The sequence below is a fragment of the Leiobunum rupestre genome, chromosome 1 (assembly GCF_980474605.1).
Source record: "Leiobunum rupestre chromosome 1, qqLeiRupe1.1.hap1, whole genome shotgun sequence".
In the NCBI taxonomy this organism is placed as follows: Eukaryota; Metazoa; Arthropoda; class Arachnida; order Opiliones; family Sclerosomatidae; genus Leiobunum; species Leiobunum rupestre.
The window spans coordinates 76,915,642-76,939,433 of NC_143384.1; the positions used below are offsets into that span (position 1 = coordinate 76,915,642).

At 36.6% G+C, this 23,792-nt stretch overlaps 1 protein-coding gene and 1 long non-coding RNA gene across 2 annotated transcripts; one reads left to right on the plus strand and one right to left on the minus strand.

Annotated features, from left to right (window-relative positions):
- The first annotated feature begins 3,214 nt into the window (after nucleotides 1–3,214).
- On the plus strand, nucleotides 3,215–5,210 carry LOC149966661 (uncharacterized). The gene is made up of 4 exons (XR_016480350.1): nucleotides 3,215–3,286; nucleotides 3,354–3,425; nucleotides 4,459–4,497; nucleotides 5,160–5,210. It is a non-coding gene; the product is annotated as an uncharacterized LOC149966661 (long non-coding RNA).
- Nucleotides 5,211–9,295: 4,085 nt separating this feature from the next.
- Nucleotides 9,296–13,759, minus strand: LOC149966662 (actin 403-like). The gene is made up of 4 exons (XM_090153681.1): nucleotides 13,656–13,759; nucleotides 12,371–12,510; nucleotides 11,099–11,585; nucleotides 9,296–10,070 (listed from the first exon to the last, which is right to left on the minus strand). The coding sequence occupies exons 2-4, from the start codon at nucleotides 12,494–12,496 to the stop codon at nucleotides 9,553–9,555; spliced, it is 1,131 nt and encodes a 376-aa protein (XP_090009807.1). The 5' UTR covers nucleotides 12,497–12,510; nucleotides 13,656–13,759; the 3' UTR covers nucleotides 9,296–9,552.
- Between the last annotated feature and the right edge of the window lie 10,033 nt (nucleotides 13,760–23,792).

Sequence of the window (23,792 nt, forward strand, 5' to 3'; positions counted from 1 at the left end):
TATTCCAATATGATTTTATTTTGTTTTATAAAACGTTTTATAGCAATCGGCTTTTGACACCAAATATTTATAATACGTATATCATTTTATTACTTGACTTTTCAAGTAGAATATTGCTACAGCATGTAGAAAAATAAATATATTTCTGATTTTTCACGTGAGTAAAAATACCGCGTAATTCCTAACGTAGAATATTCCAAACGTTATTTTTTGTGGTTTTAAAGACTCGTTATTCTTATTAAAGTCATTTTGCAATGGTGATACTTAACTCAAAAATCACACAACAATTAAAATCAAGTTTACTTTCTGTCAATGTTATGAATTTATCAAAATTGATTATTTTAAATTAAATTCTTTTAGCGTTTTTTTAAATAAATATAAATAACATTAGCACCAACTAATGTCTTAGTTTAAAATCAATCCAAATCTTTATTGAGCAGATGAAAGCTTAAGCTAAAAATAAAAATAAACCTTCTTACATTTTCATAAAAGCCGTTCGCATTTATTTTCATACGCATAAAATCTATTTTAATAAGTACTTCCACTTTCAAGTGAATATAGTAAGAAATGCAAAATTAAAGATAAATTGGTAACCACTTATTATTTCCTTCTTCTTGATATCGTACTGGCATTTTCAGCGTCAACACTTTTAGAGATCACCAAACACCCCTTAACATTTTCGATTTCTTAAAGTTTCCAATGGGCCAAAGCGTTAAAATGAAGCAATTTACCGACTAAGAATTGGCCAAAGAACAAGCTTGTTGTCCAATTTTAATATAATCTTATTTATAAAATTAATCTTTGAATACGAAGCAGCTATATCCCACAAAATAGATTGATCTATAGAATCGGTATTTGTAAAAAATATATATCAATAAATATATTTCTTGAAGTTTGAGGACTTCAAATTACTCTCAAACTTAGGATCTTAACGGAACGTTGGTACGCACTGAAATTATAAATATATAGCGCGAATATTAATCTTTTTATATTTATTGACCAAGTTTGATAATACGGATAAACAGAAGTTATTAATACATTTGGTAAGTCACTAAAATAAAGTGTATTATATTTCGAGACTCTTCCTTCATAAACCTTATCGACAGTTTAAAATCATTTAAATAGGTCACAAGAAAATATAAAAAAAGGGTGGACAAAATTAAGTCTTCAACTTCAAAAATGGCATGTAAGATAATTAATCAATAAAAACTCTGTGATAATTTTCGAAACATTAAAAAATGTATATTTTAAAGACTCTTATGTAAAGGCCAAACGATATTGATAATGATGCTGAATTCTTTTAATACATCTAAAATTTTCATTTTTAAACATCGCAAAGCGAAACTAAGAAAATTGACAATTACCATAAATTTTCTAGATTCAAGATTCATGTATCTAGAAAACGAAAAACTGGGTTTTAAAGCGCTATTACACTTAAGCTATGGCTTGTGCTAAGCGAATCATTATTTGTTCACTTTCTTCAAAATGGAAACTTGATCGCTATTAACCAGGAGGTATTCTTCTATTTAGACCTTTTTTATGCTTATTTTGATGACTATGGCGAGACTTACTTAAACATTTGAGCAACAGAAATTTAAATACTGTTCGAAAACCTTATAACCTGTTTGAACACGAAATCAACGCCGATGTCTCCGAATAAGGAACAGCTCTGTAAATACACCCTTAAACGCTTTATAAAATCATTGCTTGGGATAAATGATAGGGGTTGTGAACTCCAATCTCCTTTCTCGACAATGTTTCGTTATTCGATGTTGGTTCTCTGCGTTTTATTCAGCGTGGTGCTCGTTGACTTCCAAGCCCAGGCTACTGAAAGTTTAGCTGATAAAATTCCCGAGGCCTTTTACCCGAAACTTAGGAAGGTATGCGGTAAGCATTTTTGATCATTTCCGCTTTGTATTTCCACGTTGGTGGTTGCTTTGGACAGAGCCATATCTAGAGGTCAGTACGGATAACGTAACTGTCAAAGAAGATTTAGCCAAGAATGGATTTATGTATACTTGGGGAGATGGTCAATGTTGAGGCGATTTTCTGCTTTTTGCCAATCCCCCTTCTTGCTCTAATAGTAAGCCCCCCACCCCCTTTTTAAAATCAGGGGGAAATGCCCCGGATCGCCTCATTATCCCTTAATAGAAATAAATATTCAAATAAATATTTGTGACCAAACTAGCACTATTTGTTGAACCTTTTAAGCAAAACGAATTTTGAAAGCGGTTTTTTATATTTTATTTTCCAAGACATTTTTGGTATGAATAAACCATTTTTTAAGAAGCCTTAATGAGCTTCCCACTTAATGTATAATATTTTTCAAGCGTCACCTGGTTTGATCGTCTGTCGCGGTAACATATGATAAATTTTCTTCTTTGAAATAGATTATGGCAGGGTAACCAAAGGTCAGTTTTTGCAAAAGTCGAAAGATTACGCGAGGAAGGTAGAGATTATACGGATTCCCTCGCGATAACGTCTTCGTAAGGGAAAACGTTTTCACGGGCAACATGGACTGATCAGTCCCTCGGTTAAGATAAAATACATCGACATTTGTTCCTCCGCCTGCGTGGGTCCATCCAGGCCATTTTTATTGGATATATCTCGATCAATGCCAGATTCCTTACTTTTTCAGATTTATTTTAAGACATCACCAACGTTTAAAAACTTAATTAAAAAGCCACAAAATCGTTTGATATCGTTTTAGTCCCCACAGTTTGATTGTTCGGTTCTTCTATCACGTTTTCAAATGATAATCTCCGCTTATTGGAATAAATACAAAATTGAGCAGCGCTGTAGACAAAGTCGTCCTTTCTTCCCCATCAAGCTGGTTTAGCACCAGTAAGGGCAGGATTATCTCTTGATATAGCTGGTGAAACTTTAATGCGGTGTTGGAGGTCACATTAGGAAATATCTCGAAAAGTCTGGAAACAGCTTTCTGCCTTGATAATAATGGAATACACAAATATAAGAAATATTATATTTAAAATATCCAAAAGATAAGGGGCCCCAAAAGATTCGAGGAAAAAATCGTCCTTATGATAAAGGCCCATAAACAAGTTTGGCAGGCTTGCTCAGATATCTTAGTTATTCCACGGAGTGAAGCCAAATCAGTTTCGAATGTATATGCAGGTATCAAATTTTAAAGTGTGTTGGACCTCTGCCATGCGCTTGTATGACATTCGTCTTTTTAAGTTTTAATTATGAACTAAATTTTAGTAATTTTGGCACAGCTAACCAGAAAAAGTTTATAGAATGTTTGGTTAAACAAAAAGCCATGTCGGTGAGTTGAGGTTTTTCCTTTTTTGCGTCTTCAAGCAAATCTCCCAAATGGATTTTCTTTGTTTTAGGCAGATGTGGCTGAGGGGTTTCGAAAAGAATTTGAAGACGCGAAAGCATGTCCATTTAGTCCCGCAAATGAGGTAAATAATCAAATGTTTCTGTTTTAAACGGCAAATGTCTCGCAAAACGATAAACTTGGTCGTCAGATCGAAAATCTAATATGAAGACTAACTTTCTTTAAAATTACAATCCGACGTTCAGTTTTCTATTTATTTTGCAAAATACAGCGATAAACTAGGAAGTAAAAACTCATAAAGCCTGGACGTGCAAGCTACTCTCCGTATAGTCCTTGCAAGGGCTGATTTCAATAGGCTAGGCCTAAGGGGGATTTTTGGCGTCGACGTTGAAAAATAACGTTGCCCTTTTATTAGAGCTCTTCGGACCTTTTATTATAATATTTTTTAAGAACATCTTTGCTGGCGTCACCATTGGGTGGGTTAAGAGAACCAGATGACACAAAAGTCAAACACATGACGTGGGGTGGCGGAGTGGCTAGCCTTTTCACCTCGCAGTAAGATGAACCGTGTTCGAGACCAGCTTGTGGCACTTGCAGGAATCTCCAAACTACTCCTTCTGCGTAGAGTTTGCATGTTTCACCCCACTAATTGCAGAGAGTTTTCCTTGAGTTCCTGGGTTTTCCCTTACTATAAAAACTTTCTGAGGTTAACTGTTCAGTGTAGCTGCTTGTTCGTGTGGCATGAAGTGCTTGAAGTTTAACCCGGCCACTTGAATTAAAGGCTTTAAACGTCGCTGGGGCCTGATTTAGTTTATCCAGATTCACTTTGTAAAGGTTTTTCTCTCAGTCTCGCTAGAAGCACCCACACTGTTCATGACAATAAATGAAAACTTAAGCCTTTCGTGGATTAAAACCTTTTGGAAGAAATAGCTCAATTCGTTTGGTCTCTCAAAGAAAAAAAGTATCGACGCCAACAGACAGACAGACTATTATAAAATATATTCGTGTACAATATAGTAGTTATATAATATAGGACTATTTTATTCCACTATTTAATTAGCGTGTTTGCAGTAAAAAATTAAAGAAAAATAGACTGAAACAATAAAGATTCGCAATAAATATTAAAATTATCAAATTTATTGATTTTATCTAAATAGGTTATGAAGGAGGAACTCAGAAGATTGGCTAAGAATGAGGTGTGTTTGTTAATTTTAGTTTTATTTCCATTGCAAATAAAATTAACCATTGCTTACGGGGACGTCTATTTAAGATGATATTTTTTGCACTCCCTTTCATCATTTTAACCAAAGTAGCGGGTTCGGAAAACTATTGCGTTGGGTAGAAGCCAAAATCCAGGTACAATGTGAGGGACTCTAGAAACATTCACACTTAACGATAAACGCGAAAGGGCAACTTCCCCAGACATTTGCGCCACCAAAGTTTTGCCGCCTTTAAAATAAATCAAAAGTTAATTAATTGAGGTTTTTTAATATTTATGTCCATCCAGTTACTCCAATAGTTAAATATGTTGAAGTGAAACCACTACCCTAGCACGACCGGAATAAATGTAAAAGTGTAATAAGAAAGCATTTGATTAAAACTAATGTTGCTCATATCCTGGCTTCAATTCGGTATCGCAATGCTTGGCAAATTATAAATTAAATGCATCATAGACTTCACTCAATGGAAAATTTTGGTTTGTCCTTTGACTTTCGACAAGAATTACAGTGTACCCCTGTGCCCCCTATTTTCCAATCCTCATCAACATAGTCACTAACCCTTATTTTCGTCATCCACTTCCATTTTAATGTTTTGGCGTTTTGGTCGAGATTTTATGGGTATTTTACTTTTGTTTTAGGCTTTGTGCAAGAAACTGAGCGGGCTTGCCACCAAACTCGGAGCATTGATGGTAAGACAGCGATATTAAATATCGCACTTTTCAAACTGACTAACAGAAAAGCGGTAAAATAATCTAATTAACACATATTCAATTGTTGATCGTCGTGCAAACACTTAACATTGTTGATCGTCGTGCAAACACTTAACAATGAACAATATAAACTTCGAGAATGTCAGTGCTAGTTTTAGGCACGTGTGACCAGTCCGATTGCAAAGAGGCTGGCGTCACGTCAGCCTTTGCCTTAATAAATGACATATATTTGAATAGTGTAGCACTCCAGCTATTCCGAAAGTTTTACAGGCATAAGCAGTTAAGGGCACGTTTTGAAATATAGTTATATCTCACACTTCATCTGATTTTTTTTCTCATATTTCCAATTTAAACTTCTCTTTTCCTTGGACTTGCCTTATCAAACTATCTTTATCTAAATTATATCACATCTCGCTAGGAGAGTTATAAAATATCTTATCTTAATTATATTTAAACATCTTTCTTTTCTCTTATTTGAAAGCTTGGTTCATCCCATTAATGATAATCACAAAGCTCCCTTAGCCTTGTCACTTTTAATTATTTCTTCACCATTTAAATTAAAAAAATTACCTTGTCTGATATTAGCAATAATAAAGTTTGCACAAAATGATTTACCTTTCGCGACATTAATGGAATTATCTTTAAGAATATACTTTTTTAAACATCATTTTATTTTGCTTTCATAATTCAAACATTACCTCATTTTCTATCAGCAACGAAAACTCATTTAACCTGATCTTCTGCTCTAAAATTTCGCTTATAACTCGAACCATCCACAGATTTTAACTTAAACGCTTTTCTGAATTTATGACAGCAGTAATTTTTCTCCTCCCACTTAAGTTCATTCATTGTGAAACTCATATTATTCACCTCTCTTTTGGCATTTTGAAGCCTCTCGCTTCCTCTAAATTGCTTTCCCTGAGCATACGTTGAAATTATCTCGTATCTTTTTATTTAATGGTTTGGTATTTTGTCAAAAACGTGTTCGAAGCTTTCAGAGCGGTCTCATTTTGCAAGTCCTAGAACTACCAATGTAACGCAAAAAGCACTCTCACATAGATTACCCATCTATAATTAATAGCTTCATTTACGCTACACTATTCGTTAAAAATTGCACAACATTAAGGCCTCACGTCGCGACTTTCCACCTCACTTCGCAAAGCATTAGACACTGGAATCATAAAAAGAGTTCCCAAGAATCGCGAAAGTTTTCCACGCAAATACAAAGCAGGTGCGTGAAAATAGTCAGTTGATATCTATACATGTCCAACGGCGTATTGAAGGGGGTTAGAGTTACTACTATATTTTTAAACATGGGTGGCCCTTGTGACACCGTGGCCCTTGGGCAGTCACCTAGTTTCTTCGATAGAGCTATATGAATAAGAGTATTTAGCGCTGGCTAAAGAAATAAGCTGGCACTTTAACATCTCAATATTAAATTAAGCCAAGGTGAATACTAATTTCAGTTTCTTTTAACTCGTGGATGCTCCTATTGTTTCAATTATTTTTTTCATTCTTTCTACAGAAATGTACCAGATAAGGCAAAAATGTAACTAAATATAAAGCATCAAGAAAATAAAGTTGTTTTGGCATTTATCTAACTTTAATTAATAATATATATATTTAAAGTCATTACTTTATAATAAATCTCTTACGAGAGAATGATCTGTCTAAGCCATAAAAATTAAACATGTAACTTCGCAGGCTCGACGCCGATTATAAATGCGACTTAAATTTTCCACCAAACCGCGGATGCGTACAGCGCTTCACGTCTAAAAGTTTTCCGCGAGTTAAACTTTTCCAAACCATGTTAAAGGTTAAAGCTACACTGCATAGCAATGTGTACTAATTAATAAATTATTATGTTATAGTTTTAGAAATTCACTTTTTGATGAATTTCGCTCCACACTGGTTTTTTTTCACAAAATATTTTTAAGTCTAGAAGAAACATGTTTCGAAATAATAAGCACAAACGGTAGATGATTTATTCTCTCGTTTGAGATAAATTATACATTTCTGATAAAAATAGTTCATCCCTTCTATGTCTCTTTGTTGAACGTAATCAAGAATTTAAATATTTAAAAAAATATTTACTTGGATATGTAAATTTAAGTTTTATCCCAATCGTTCACTTATTAAGATCTTTATGTTTGACCTCTTTCCCAATGGCTATTGGCTTTCATCCCAGTTTAGAGTTTAACTTTAACACTAGGACTAACTCGTTAGTTTATCCATTTGTGCGCCAACGATCATCGATTTTGAATACATTATTAGTATCCTAACTAAAACATTATGTTCGATAAGACTAGTGTTTATAATTTGTTTATAATAAGCTATAAATTATGTGGTAAGTAATAGTAAGGTACGTTATGATTTAAAAGGGAAAAATCGTAAATATGGTAACATATTACGAATAAATTCTTCGCTACTGATTTCGAGTTTTTAATCACTTTTATATTGTCAAGTCCCGAAACAGGAATTGGCATTAAGGCATTGAGATTCGAAGAAACCATCAAGGCCCGGAATCTCATGTTAATAGAGTGGACATATTAAGAGCGCAACCTGCCCACTTTGTACCTTAAGATCAATTAATTAATTTTGATTGCTTTAAGGCAAAGGGTTTGGACGCCTAAAGCGAGTCAGACAGACAGGTCAGGCAGACAGACACATAAACAAACTTTCGGAATATTATAACACATTTGGTATGAATATCTGTTGCAATGCCAAGAGTCCAAATTGGCTACACCGCTACCGCTTCCTCTGTTCACAGAATAAAGTCTTCCTAGTGAACTTCATTACGAACCATCTCCCTCTATAAACAATATTTTTAATGTAATTTATAATTGTATGTATAACAAATATACCGCAAATCAAACTCTGGGGCTTAGCAGACCTTCGTATAAGAGGGAACAGTTACGCTTGGACTTCGTTTCGACAATGGTTTTCATAACTAATATCCGAAATTTTCACGATAAATAAGCGATATTAGTGTGATTCCTGTAAAAAATTCCAAATCAAATAATTTCGGCCCGATTTACGAGATTGGTAAATTTTAGGGCAAATTCAATTTGTGTTAAATCACATCACTTTCTCGCCATGACGGAAAACGCCCCGATGGCATGTCAATGGTACCGTGGTCAGGTGGTAAAGCCATCGTTTGGGATTTTACCTGCACGGACCCCCTAGCACCTTCCTATTTGGTCTCTTCATCTTCAGCTCCTCTCTGGGCCGCTACCCAGGCTGAAACAAAGAAGAGATCCAAGTATTCGGATCTCGACAGCAAATTCATCTTCCATCCAGTGGCCATTGAAATCCTTGGCGCTTTCGGTCGCGATGCTTTGTCGTTAATTCACGCCATAGGCCGTAGGATTCGAGATATCTCTTCCGAGCCGCGCTCCATAGAGTATCTGGTGCAACGCATCGCGATTGCGGTTCAAAGAGGAAACGCCGCCTCTGTTTTGAGCACTTTTCGGCCGGGTGCTTCTTTGGAAGACTACCTCTTCCATTTGAACAAAATTTTTGTTTTGGTGTAACATAAATGATGTTTCTTATTTAGTTTATTTTTGGTTGTCATGACCAAACGAAACCTTAAATAATTGCATGTTATACGGAACTCCAGACTTTAAACAAAAGAGAATTGCGTCGGGTGGTATCTTTGATAAAATACAACGAAATTAAAGGAAATGTCCGAGAAAATTCGAGTAAAAATTGAGCAGCTTATTTCCTATTGAACGGTCACATACTTCTTGGGGTACGAAATTTGTTTTTAGATAAATGAAGCATATCTGACTCTGAACCATCTTACTTCAGCCTAAGAATTATTTGAAGTCTAAATAAGTTCATATTTTTTTTAATAAATGGTAAGTTTCAAAAATTTTATTACATTTTACATAAAGCAGGTCGAGTTGAATTTAAAATATAATTTATTTTCGTTGTCGGTAATTAATAATGAACGTGAACTAGCAATGTTTCGGCCGATTATGTTGTTTTGCGTCAGCTGAAATGTTTGAATCATTCGAGATGCCTTAGTCGAATTTCAAAAATAAAACACAAGACGAGCGCCCTCGGTCTCGGTGTGGCTTTATTCTACAAACAAATGGCCGATCAAAAAGGCCTGCCAGTTTCTTTCGTGGCTTCCATTGTTATATTTAAATCGTATAACAAATTAACCGCATGTGGTCGCTACAAAACTGAAATAATAATAAAAATGGTCTCCAAGACGTAAATTTTAAAAACAATTCGCGTATTTGAACAGTTCTGGCCCGAATGATAACAAGCAAATAATGAGTCTCTAATAAATTAATACGATGATTTCGAGGGCTTAGAAGCATTTTCTGTGGACAATGCTGGGACCGGACTCGTCGTATTCTTGCTTGGAGATCCACATCTGTTGGAAGGTGGACAAGGAGGCCAAGATGGAACCACCGATCCAGACGGAGTATTTCCTCTCAGGGGGAGCGATGATCTTGATCTTCATGGTGCTGGGAGCCAAGGAGGTGATCTCCTTCTGCATCCTGTCAGCGATACCCGGGTACATGGTGGTGCCACCGGACAAGACGTTGTTGGCGTACAAGTCTTTACGGATATCGATATCGCACTTCATGATGGAGTTGAAGGTGGTCTCGTGGATACCGCAGGACTCCATTCCCAAGAAGGATGGTTGGAAAAGAGCTTCTGGGCAACGGAACCTCTCATTACCAATGGTGATGACCTGTCCATCGGGAAGCTCGTAGGACTTCTCGAGGGCGGATGAAGAGGCGGCTGTCGCCATTTCTTGCTCGAAATCCAAAGCGACGTAACTCAGTTTCTCCTTAATGTCACGGACAATTTCCCGCTCAGCTGTAAAGTAAAAAAATCCTCGTGTTTAATTAATCCTGTTTGAGAATGGCTTCAAAACTCCCAAATGTAACATTATTTCCACTCGCGCCCTTTCACTCAAATTTGAGCTTGTAGTAGGAGCGCATGGTAATATTACAGCTTCGAAAATTGTTACACAAACCCTGAACTATGCTATAAAATAGTGAGAAATATTCCTATTAGTTCCGGTTTTATAAGCAAATTAACCAATTGGTACCGAGGTTCTATAAGATTCATTGCGACCAGAGCTAACTTAGCAAGTGGATGAGGGTGGACGTTAAGCGCTGACAATAAGTGTCAAATTATTTGGTCAACCCTATCAGAAGCAACTACTAGGCCTTATTTAATAATATGCAACTGAAAAACGTACAGCTGCACGCCCTGCAAATGCGCAAAAGCTAACCTGAAATGCACCGTTATATGTGAAATTTAGATTTTATACATATAATTTAAATTATTATTTTTTTATAAAAGTCGTGCATTAAATCAAATTATATTATTTCAAAGTTCTGTCAAATTATTAAAATAACAAAAATTTATTAAGTGAAATTTTTAAAGACCAAGTAGTTTATTCGTTTTTAGCAATTTTTAAAATTTTTAGATAACATGCGCGAGTTAAAACTAATGTTATTCCCATATAGAATTTTTAGTATCTTGGTAAAAAATTATAAAAGTTAAAACGCAATTTAAGCAAAAATCGTAGAAAAATTGGAAGTGGGTCTATATCTAGTTTCAAGTATTACTATACGAAGTATCATTCTGGAAAAATAAATAACTTTACCCCCTTTACCACCGGAGTAAGAAGCGTTTTTCCATTTTTTTTGGTGAGGAGTGGTCGAGATTTAAATTCACCTATAAATCGTATACTAATACTATCTCGGTAATAATTGGGTAAATTGCTTACAAAAACCGAGCGAATAGAAATTTGGTAAAAATATGTTTCATAATTTTATATTAGAAACTCGTTACATTTAAAAAACAACGTGTTTGAATGAGGAAGGATCACTTACCGGTGGTGGTGAAAGAGTAGCCACGCTCAGTGAGGATCTTCATGAGATAGTCGGTCAAATCACGACCAGCCAAGTCCAAACGGAGGATGGCGTGAGGTAGGGCATAGCCTTCATAAATTGGGACGGTGTGGGTGACACCATCGCCGGAGTCCAAGACGATACCGGTGGTACGACCGGAAGCGTACAAGGAGAGGACAGCCTGGATGGCGACGTACATGGCTGGGGTGTTGAAGGTCTCGAACATGATTTGGGTCATCTTCTCCCTGTTGGCCTTGGGGTTCAAGGGAGCCTCGGTCAAGAGGACGGGGTGTTCCTCGGGGGCGACACGCAATTCGTTGTAGAAGGTGTGATGCCAGATCTTCTCCATGTCGTCCCAGTTGGTGACAATACCGTGCTCAATTGGGTACTTAAGGGTCAAGATACCTCTCTTGCTCTGGGCTTCATCTCCTACGTAAGAGTCCTTTTGACCCATACCGACCATGACACCCTGGAAAGAAAAGTATCGACCTTTGAGAAATTGTTATAAATCTCCACGTGCAAGCATGCACCATAAATGTTCCTGATAGATCATAGATGGTAAAAATAAAGCTTAATATTTTTAAACATAAGTTTTCCTTAGGAAACGTATATTGAGATTCACCTAATGTTATCTCTAACTAAAACATTTCCCAACATTTTTAAACTTAAAAGTTATTATTTTCTTAAGACCCATGAATGCTGCTATCGTCTTAAACATTGAGTAGTTTTAATCAAATGAATTTTTTCCAACAAAAATCATGTGTACGCGTTTGAAATTTACAACTTTGATGAAACAAAGCTTTTGTAACTGGCTAAAACGATTTCCTAACCGTTATTAGATAGTGCCACTAAATATTTAAAACATGACAATTGAAAGTCAAAATGGTAAAGGCTCGCAACCTTGTTCAAAGTTGTTTCAATAAAGAGTACGTTACGGCAATTTCAGATGAGGTTATTTGTCTACTTTATATGACCAAGGTTTGAATGTTGATTCGCTCTACTTGGATTAAACGGATAAGGCGATAATTTCATTATGATCATGATTATCATAATAGGTAACATATATATCATGTTTTGGCACCAGAAGCCGGTTTCACATACATCAGTAGCATATTCCATAGGTCAAGAACGGAATTCATTTACTACCTCGATTATTGATATGGCTACATTTCCAACTCAACCGATTAGATCGTTACCGGTAGAGTTACGGTACAGCGATAAGGATATACGACTACGTAAGTAATGCTAACTAACTTGATGCCTGGGGCGACCGACGATGGATGGGAAGACGGCCCTGGGAGCGTCATCTCCGGCGAAACCGGCCTTGCACATGCCGGAGCCATTGTCCACAACGAGAGCAGCAACTTCGTCGTCACACATCTTTGTTTATAAAACTGAAACGAATAAAAACCAAGAGAAATATTAATAGCGATTCCGGCGATATCGTTAATTATACGAGCGATAATATCTCCAGTACCAATCTACGAGGAATCTCGCTCTTAACTATCCACCTCGAAACGCGGTGAAGGTCTTCGGGTTGAAAAGAATCAACGTGAAGTATAACGCGCTGGCGGAGGAGGTACATCCCCGAAATAGATTCGGCAAAGACCCACGCATTTCCCTACATGGCGAGACGGGGGCTCCCAATTATCTGGCTTCCCCTTAAGAAAGACAGCCAGCGAGTGGGTGGAGTTCCGTCCTCGCGCGGGAGGACGATCCTTCATTGCTCTAAATAGCGACGCTCGGGAGAAGATTTACACAATCGTCTCCCTCTCTTCAGTGCTCCAGCCAACATACCGCCGAGTTCGGGAAAACAGGACTGAGATATATTTATTTATATAAAAAGAGTCGCGTTTTTTTATTCACTGTTTAAAAACGAGCGCCAGTGTTTAAACTTTGTCTATTTTGGAGGGTTTGATTAATTTTTCCCGACAAATGCGTACATTGTTGAAATACATAATTAGATTTGAACCAGTACACGATGCGCAATAACATTAATATTAAGTTGTTTATTTTATAAAATCATCATATCATAGTATAGCAGGGTTTGTACTGAATGAAAATTTTTTTAAATTCGAAATAAGGGTAATTTTAAATTAAATATTTCGTGTGATATTTAATGTAATCTTTATTGTTAAATTTAAAAAATTATTATTACTATTGTTAATTTCTAGGAGAAAGAGTTTAATTTAAAATATAATATTACGTTTTTAATATACGTGCAAACACAAAAATAATTGACTGTTAATCTAGAGCATAATTCAAGACAAAAAACTGAAAAATTTTAATGAATAAATGTATTATTAAACATTTCTCACAAACTTCCAAACGAAAAGCTAAATAAAAAATCACTGTTATATTTACAACCGTATGAAGCCGCGGAGTTAGATTATCAATCCGTTAGAATAATAATAATAATATCACAGGCAAAGAGTAATCCATTTCATTCATTTCAAACGAAACGAATTAAAATCCAAACGGTGAGAGTGAGAACAAGCCGATAATCCAAAACAAATTTGTCGAAAAAGACTTTTCGTACCGAACACTGGGTGTTCCGTGCAGACGCTGGGTTTCTGCTCTTCTCCGGCGAGGGTGCGGGTATCAAAGTGAGCGCCGAGATCAGAGATTATTCGTTTTCTACCGCAGCGTTTCGTGACGTAGGGTGTTTCACGCCCCCACATCCTCAGGGCCCTTTCCTCCCCTCTCAGGGCCGTAGCTTCTTTAAGCCCTGATGTGCCAGCCCTTTCTTAGTGTTAAACGCGCCGCATTCTATCCACTTGACGATCCAGATAAAAAAGTTATTTTTGGATCTTCGGCACGCGCGATGCGAGAAAAAACACCGCGACCCACGAGCCACAAATATTCTAATAAGGACAAACGCTGTTAAGGGTTATTCTACGGAGTGGATCAAAGAGACACCCCCGCTTAATTAGTACCACCAACCTCGATATCTTAAACAAGTTATACGTTTACTTTATCAAAACTGTTTTTTTTTTTCTTCTCGCAGCAAATTTAACAGACCTTTTCGGTAGAGTGGGGAACTAGATAAGAGTTACCTATAACTACATGTAATAATTATAGTTTGTCTGTGTGTCTTCCGCTTATGAAAATGGCAAATCTCGAAGCAACTGAAATTCTTTTGAATTCAATTCTTTATGGATCGAATTATTTTTATCAAATCGTAGTTTAATTTCAAACTGAGTAATTGAATCAAACATGGAACATTTAATTGGATCCAAATTAAGGTAAAAATGTAATTGGGACCTATGCAATTTTGAAATAATATTGTGACCAAATTTTACTCAATGGCCACCCGATCAGGTTATTCCAGTCGTAATTACCAAGTATCTTAAAATAATCAGATAGCCAGATCAGGTTTATATTTTATATTCCACTCAGCAATCCGATCTCAAATTGTACCAGATTCATTATACTTAATATTGGATCTGAACTGATCTGCTATAATTCTTCTGAGCAGATTCAGTTATGCAGATAATATTGTCTATACAGATAATAAAATACACAGTAGTTAAAATTTCAGAAATAAAATACCGGGAGATGAGTAGCATCCGAAATCTGCTCAACTTCTGTCTCCCGGCTTACAATGAATTCAGATTAGTTTTAGGTTAAACTATTTGGTTTGCCATTTAAGCAGTATCAACTTACCTGATAATAGCTGAACGTCAATACCTGATTTATCATAAGTATTTGCCGATGTCAGATACCGCAACTGTTGCGCAAATTTTTAAATTATGGTCCGTGGTATAGAAATAAATGGAATAAAAGCTTTATTAAAGACATTTATTTGATATTTTAATGTAATAAATTAAAATTGATTAACTGTCAGCCGAGTAAGGACCGCTATCCAAAATCACTTGTAATTTGTAAATAAATAATTGTTTAAAGATTTCCATGACGTAGTGGAATTACAATAATGAATCTCTAAAGTTTCAATTTTTCCTAGTTGCTCGTTTCAATTTCAAACGCATTTTTATTTTCCGACATCACCGTGGGAACACTTCTGGAGCCATCAAGTACTGAATACGCGGCATCCAATTAAGCATTTTGTTTATCAAATATGTTATTATTTATATTATTATTTAAATTGTTCTATTTATCTTCTCAAATATGTATTATATTATATTTTATAATATTCAAATTTAAGTAAAGCTTTGTGAAGATCAGCTTAAGACTACAGTGATAACTGATCAAAGAGCCTTCACGGTGATTACGATGTGTCCAGAGCGATTGCCGTAATCATTACAGACAGAGTATACAGCGATTAGTTGGTAGCTTGTAAAAATACTTAAATGTTATTGGTCACCTTCAACCAGTACCTATGCATTCCGGGAACATTTTCTGACTCTGCCTAACCAATAATAATAATAGTTAAAACTTTGCGGCCAATCACAGTGAAACACAAAAGCATTTTCCCGGTTTTTGTTTGTCTCCCACTTTCAATCCTCACTACCGTGCTATGACAGTTACATTGCCATAACTACAGATGACACTTCGTTTGTGGCAAAAGTAGTTTCTTAGGATTTATTACTCTCGCGTGATAAAATAAGTCTGCTCTAGTGAATTATGAACGTAGTCTTAAAGGTTCGTTATACAGAGACCTAAAATTTCCGAAAAGCGCCTCCTAAAATTCAGAATTTTTACAATTTATAAATATTTTCTTTTATGACCATGCTTGACTAAATTAATTAAAATAAACCATGAAGTAGCAGATCTTTTGTTTTTATTAATTAATTAATTAATTATTAATTGTACAATTTACTTATCGAAAAATTTCTTAAAACTTAAAAATGGGCATCAAAAATTTCATTTTTCCTAGCCGGCTTCAATGTTTAAACTTTACAAACCTTTTTGGGGAGCCTTCCCCCCTCCCCCATATCACTCAATGGGATGGCCCAGACCAGTGCTTATGGCTTAAGCGCCACCAGTTTGGAAATCCTGGTGACGCCACTGTACAGAGACCAAACATAGCGCCTGTTTTCCTTACTCGTTTTCTAATCGATTTTCATAAGGATAATGTGTGTTATTCAATGTAAGATACTCCAAACTAGTGTAGTTCACAATAATTAATATTAAACTTGGCAGTGATTACCAATACCCTTTTATTAGACTCGCATTTGAGGTCGAGACGCAACATGACTTTAACATTTTGAGTGTGCTTTTAATCGTGGCCGAGTTATTGATGGGCAGAAAAATCTATGTAAGGATGAATGGTCTCTATTTGGAACAAACGTCAAATAAGTCATCAAGCAGATTATTTAAGCACCTTTCAGTTTTTAGGTCATGTCTACTGGGTCAAAAAAAAGTGACTATAGTATGAGTGTTTATGTTACATGAATAAAAAAATTGCCTTTAATTGGTAAACCGAATTAAACCTTTTTTATCACGCATAATTCGCACGCGGGATACAAAACAAAGCCAAAGCCCCTCGCGACTCCAGATTAACGTGCTCTCCGATATTAGACTTAAATTTTTATCAAAACGTAGTCATCCAAAACGGTAAGTCGCGAGTCCAAGTCAAAGCTGGAAGAGAGTATCAGATCCGAAAAAAGGTTCGGTTAGAAAATTAGCATTAAAGCAATAGGAAGTGTCATACTTATTGATATTTTGTCACTTATGGTCCTGCGTATTTCAACAAGTTGAAAATTGGAATTGTATGAATAAGGGGAAGAAGCGAATCAAAAATCAGTCAGACTTGAGGTTGTTCAGTTGATCTTTTGTGCATAAAATGTTAAGAACGTCAAAAAAAAAATTGGATTGAGAATAAAATGCTAGCAGTATAGAAATTTTTACACTAGAAGTCGTTGAAGGTCGGAATGGTCACTTCCAGGAAAATGCGCGCAAATTTCCATAGCGCCAGCTTGGGTATTTAAGGCAAAAAACATAAATTGAATCAAAATCGGAAACAAACTAATGTGATATCTCTGAATATGAAAATTGCCTTCGATTGATTAAATTTGCCGTTAATACAATAGAGACGTAAATAAGCCTACAAACTTCGGAGAATCGTTTACTTAAAATTTAATTCGGTCGCAAAGGCATTCAATCTGTTGGAAAACTGCAATGAATGGGGTATCCAAAAAGACACGTTCTCTCTTGCTCTCAGCGTCGTATAAGTTTATATCACTTAAAAAAGCTGTACTTTAGAAAGCTATGATCTCGTGGTACGAAGATCAAGCTTTGGGTTGAAACGTAATAGGAATACTTAATATTTATGAATTAATCTGGCAGTGGCGTAAACAAGAGAGGGTTTCCTTGTTCCTACCCCCCTTGGACGTGGCTTTAGCTACACAAAATGTTCATACACTTATCGACTCCACTCTGACATAGTCTGACCTCCCTTGACGAATTTCTGTACTCGCCATTGAACTCTGGACGAACGGCTCGAGAGTACTTTAAAGAGGTAAAGACGAACAAACGACGATCGACAGATGGGACTTTCCTTTCCCTCAGACTAAAGGTATCTTTGAAGAAATTTTTAAACTCCTCCGCTCTTTTCAACTCTCATTAATCTATCCAGGACACCTTATTAAAAAAACCCGGGTCCACACCAACGATTCACCGAGGCTAAATTAGCTTTAGAAACTGCGGATACAGATACGCGGACTTTAATGTTTATGAAAAATAGAAGGCTGCCAATAGGGCGAATGTTTCTCTTGGTTGGTATGAAACAGACGCAATTTATTTCCGCCAGATATTCGTTGGCTGGCAGCGTCGTGGTGCGGACGTCAGTGAGAGAATTCCCAGAGCCAGTCGTTCATTTCGTGATGTCAGGCGTGACGTGAATCCCACATACGAAGGAGTGTAACGCTCCCTTATATAGAATCCTCCGGCGAATGTCGACAACGCGAGGGTGCACTTGTGAAAGGTTTCGGCAAAGAAAGAGAAATCGTCGTCGACCGCAGCGCCACCACTCTCGCGGACAAGATTAGAAACACCGCTCAACCCTATTTTTAAATTCGTCCGCGATTCCAAGGCGCGTAAGCTTCGAAATATCTCAAAAAGTTTATAAGCGAGGGAAACTGGAAAATATCCAAAGCCCGCGATTTTCTTTCGAAAAAATGTTCACCGAAATAACGATATTATAAATATTTTTTAGCTCCACATTTCATTCTAATTTTAAATCTTTTCTAATGGATTAATGCGATAATACCATAGAAATCTACACACTGTTATTTCGAATTGTCCCTCTACTTTAAGCCAGGTCATTATTTTATTTCTTTTTGAGTTGATTTATTCATACACTCCTAAACGAAAGGAATTGTGGGAAAAACATTAGCCGTTTTAGGTTTTACTAACGTCATCCTTATTATTTTCGTGAAAAGTAACACTGTGATAACAATATTTAAAGCCGATAGATAATAATAATAATACTAATAATAATCAGCTATGTTAATACCCAAGGCATCACCTTAGGCCCAAGTCATCTAGCGACTTATAATGCCTTTAAACAGGTGGCAGGGTTACAATGCGTAGGAGGGTGGTGGTAAGTATAAGATTCGTAAAGAAGGTTAACTAAATAAGGTAGTACTTATATATAAAATGCAATTTAGTGTGGATAGGAATTGAATCACCTATTTTTACTCTTGTTAGAAATCTTCCTTATTTTATTCCACATGAATGCTTTTCGACAAAAACGTCTTTCTTATATTTTGGGTTACCACCGGGCCGGGTTTCTCACTTCGGTTAACGATTTTCAACCCGAAGTGTTATCGTGTCAGTTTGGGCTGCGGTCAAACCGATTTGGTCAGGCTGGTGTTTCAACCCGACAAGAATATGATGTTTTTGAATGCATATTGTTATTGGAATTCAAATGCAGTCTTTACATTTTCATTTTTACGTATTTTATTCGTAGTCTTTCCATTATGTTCAAGCAAACAACCGTATGTTAAAATTGTTAGTTGAAAATTCTTTGTATAATGAATTGGAATTTAGGTCAGTCCATGTGAAATGGACTAAGGGGGTCACTACTACTCTCCAGATTTTTACATAGCGTCTAGTAAAATTACTATGTATAATAATAGTTACAATTTAGACAGGAAATCCTAATCCAAATTAAACAGTTTGGATTAAGTGTTACCCAGACCCTTAGGCTTCAGCTTTATTATAATCCCTGGCTTTGAGATAGCCTCTGCCATGGCCCCTATATATAGCAAAGCCCGGGGCCCTAGGCTTCAGCGTTATTATGGTCCATGACTTTGATCTAGCCTCGACCTTGGCCCCTTACCTTATAGGAAGGTCTGGGCGTAACCCCGTGGATGTTTCTCAAATACTGTGGTTAGCTTGACCGGGAATTCGAAAATAAAATGTATAAAATAATCGAAAGAAAAATTGTTTTTTGAGAGGTCGGTTGCTCTACGCCTACATGTAGCCTTCCCAGCTAAACAATGGGGAAAAGGTCAAAACTCATAAAATCACCCACTCTGTAATTCGAAAACGATTGAATGAATAAAGTATTCGTTTTTATAGTTGAAATTGCCGTATGAACAATTTTAAGGAAACTCTACGGGTGTAGGTTGGGCATTCTTGGGTTGGCTTAGCTTTGGTTGAGTTGGGCTAGGTAAGTTTAAGTATCGTTGGGTTTCCGTGTCGCACCAGGGCAGGGGCCCAGGGGGCCGGTATCCCTTCAGAAAATACGAATTTGTTTCTTTATTACTTGTAATCCCAACCTCCCACAAACCACCCCCATTTCAATTAATATCGGTTTGGTTTCAAGACTTAATAGATAGTAGTGAATTGAAATATGTATTTTTCGAAGATTTGATCCTGCATTTCGAAAATTTAAGTTAGAGAAATGAGAATTTGGACTGACGATTTTTGTGTTAGTCATGCACTGAACCAGTACGACTTGCCAATAATTTAAATTCAGTTGTATACTCTTTATTGGGTTATTTCAATTTTATTACATTGGTACATAAATATGAATAGTTGCTTTGATTTCACATTTTCAGAAAATCAATGAGAATGTATTCCCTTACCGCCAAAATACCTACATATGTGATTTCTAGTATAAATAAAAGCAAAAAAAAATGTTCGTTGTACTGTAGGAAATTACGTAATCGGTCTATTGGTAAGTTGAAGCGAAAGAACAATCGCCATCTGTTTTGGCTCGCATTCGCCTTAGGCCACTTCCCTCTTTAGGCGACCATCAAAATGAGCATGGTCGCCAGCAGACAATTTTAATACAGTCTAAAGAGGGGAGGGGAGGGGTACCTTTGTCAGTGTATTCATGAAAGGGAGACATTTGCCCCTCTGAGGGTGCCCATGAAAATGAACCTTTAAAAGTCATTTTCTCATAGCCCTCTTTTAATTAATTATCTACGCTATCAAGTACCTTCTTTAATTTGGAAGACAAAATACCAAATTTACACCCGAATTCTGTTAAAATAAGAATTGCTTGGGGGAATCACGTTTGTTGATCGACAGAAAGAGTTGGTAAATAGTATGAGAAGTTTAAAAGTTAAATCTTGTACCTCCATGAAGGCATATCTTGATGAAGTACAGCGTTTCGTATTTAGTCATATATTGCCGCCATGATGAAAACGTAAAGGCACAATAGGGCAAGTGCATTGTCAATCATGATCGGCAATCTGGGCAAGTGTCGGACTTTTCTCCTATTAAAAAATCTTTGGCCATTCCTTAACTGCCGTGCCGCCTTCGGTGTGCCCTGTTTGATTCGTTCATTACTCCCGTTCGGCCTTTCAAGACGTAACCCACAGTCTAATGGACGAAGCTCCTTGGGAACAGTCAATAGTCATCGTTTCGCTTTGCCAAAGGCAGCCACAATATCGGACACGCTTCGAAGCACACCTTCCCTGATTTTTTTTCATCACAGAATAGCGTGGCTTAGCTGGTTCACCAAATCCTTCCAACCAGCATCTCGGAATCTAGCCACCGGGTTTTCGCCGTTGTTATCCATCATTGGGAACTTATGACGGAGGTAGGGCTCGGGGATTGGTAAACTTTTATCCATAAATAAAATTTTCCAGTTTATCCGATAAATTATTATTTGAATAAAGCTGTTCTTCGTATTATTCAATTAATTTTATCCGAATAAATTAACCACTTCATATTTTGATTAATTTTATCACCGTTTATTTATCGTTTAATACTTTTGTTTATCTAAGGAAATCTATACTCGTATTTAAAAGTTATTTATGTCAATCTTTTTTTTTACAATTAATGTTTCAACCAAATAAAAACTAATGTGTAAACTTATTTTATTTCGTAAAATAAATTAACTGTTTTATGATTTTCGGTCAAGTTCTTTATTTAGATAATGTAGCTATTTTTCGATAATGAGAAACGGAAATCGTACAAAAATTATATATATTAGCTATTGTCGGAAAAAAGGACTTTTGAACTTTTGTTCTTATCACCTTTCGAAAATCCGTAATTCTAATAATTTAACTACATTTGCCAGACGCTAGAATTATTTAGTTTCGGCAGTTAACTGCGTGTTACGATGGCGGTAGCTTCGGTACAAGAGATAGATGAAGCTACCGAGGAAAAGGGCAATTTGCGAAGACCTATATGGAATTACTTCAAGTTAGATAATAAATCGGCAATGTGTAAGTACTCCAGAAAGTAAGTAATAAATAAAGCATTTTGTCTATAATGCGAGAAAATGATTTTAGAAAATATGCGGCTTCGTCGAGAACGACTATGGGAACAAGCCACCTGCGTTACCATTTAGTTAATAAACACCCGGAACTAACCTGTGTTAAGCTTCCACCGAAGGTAATATTTTCACGAACACCACTTTTTTACAGAGTACTTTTATCAAAAGCAAACCATTCCTTGTACATCTAGTATGTACGCCGGTAATTGAATGTAAATACTTGTAGCGATGCGTACAAGTTATTGTTTATTGATATAGCAGACCGCACCAATACAATTTTGACAGGTTTCGCTTTTAGTTCACTAGGGAACTTGATACGTTAACGATCGTGGCTTTTGGCAATGCAAATACTTTCAACAGTTGCGTCACGTGCACGTTACCATGACAAATTGTTTACAGGTCCGTAGCGGCGTAGCCACCAAAGGGGTGTCAGTAAGGGCGCAGCCTGTACCGCGATTATTTTCGTAAAACCTACCGGTTCTTTGAGCTCAACCGGCAGCTCTACTATAGTTTTGTACCTCTCGCCCTTCTAAAATAATGCGTGCGCGGTCCAAATTGAGGCCCAGGTTACATATCCGGCTGATTTTCGAAAGAAATCATACACGGCAGGACATAACTTTTAGTTTGGTTTAGGATCTTTAGATTTGCAGTCTCCGCCGTCTAAGCTCGTTCTCTGGTACACCCCTTGATTGCATTTTTTGATCTGACAAAAAGACTTAATAAAAAAGATATCTAGACCCTGGTATCTCTACCTCTTTAAATGGGATAATAAAATAAATTTTCGTATGCAAAAGCTTTCAAGTATGTTTCCAATAGAAAAAAGTTAGTAGGATATTACAGTTCCTTTACACTTACTTAGCACCACAACGGAATAATTTTGTTACTGGAATTGATTAAGTTTCATACTTCCTCCCAAAGAGGTTATTACAAACTTCCACTTTAATTCAAATCTTCCTAAATTAATGGAATACGTATTTTGTCGCTACTGAAAGTAGATTGGCAATATCGGGTGTTTTATGGTACACGAAAAAAAACAATTTATTCAAACAGTACAAGTACCACCCTCTGGTTTCTTCAAACACTACAAGTACCACCCTCTGGTTTCTTCAAACACTACAAGTACCACCCTCTGGTTTCTTCAAACACTACAAGTACCACCCTCTGGTTTCTTCAAACACTACAAGTACCACCCTCTGGTTTCTTCAAACACTACAAGTACCACCCTCTGGTTTCTTCAAACACTACAAGTACCACCCTCTGGTTTCTTCAAACACTACAAGTACCACCCTCTGGTTTCTTCAAACACTACAAGTACCACCCTCTGGTTTCTTCAAACACTACAAGTACCACCCTCTGGTTTCTTCAAACACTACAAGTACCACCCTCTGGTTTCTTCAAACACTACAAGTACCACCCTCTGGTTTCTTCAAACACTACAAGTACCACCCTCTAGTTTCTTCAAACAGTACAAGAACCACCCTCTGGTTTCTTTAAACAGTACAAGGACCACCCTCTGGTTTCTTCAAACAGTACAAGTACCACATGGTTTCGTCAACAGTACAAACACCCCCGGGTTTCGTCAACAGTACAAGTACCACCCTCTGGTTTCTTCAAACAGTACAAGTACCACCCTCTGGTTTCTTCAAACAGTACAAGTACCACCCTCTGGTTTCTTCAAACAGTACAAGTACCACCCTCTGGTTTCTTCAAACAGTACAAGTACCACCCTCTGGTTTCTTCAAACAGTACAAGTACCACCCTCTGGTTTCTTCAAACAGTACAAGTACCACCCTCTGGTTTCTTCAAACAGTACAAGTACCACCCTCTGGTTTCTTCAAACAGTACAAGTACCACCCTCTGGTTTCTTCAAACAGTACAAGTACCACCCTCTGGTTTCTTCAAACAGTACAAGTACCACCCTCTGGTTTCTTTAAACAGTACAAGGACCACCCTCTGGTTTCTTTAAACAGTACAAGGACCACCCTCTGGTTTCTTTAAACAGTACAAGGACCACCCTCTGGTTTCTTTAAACAGTAC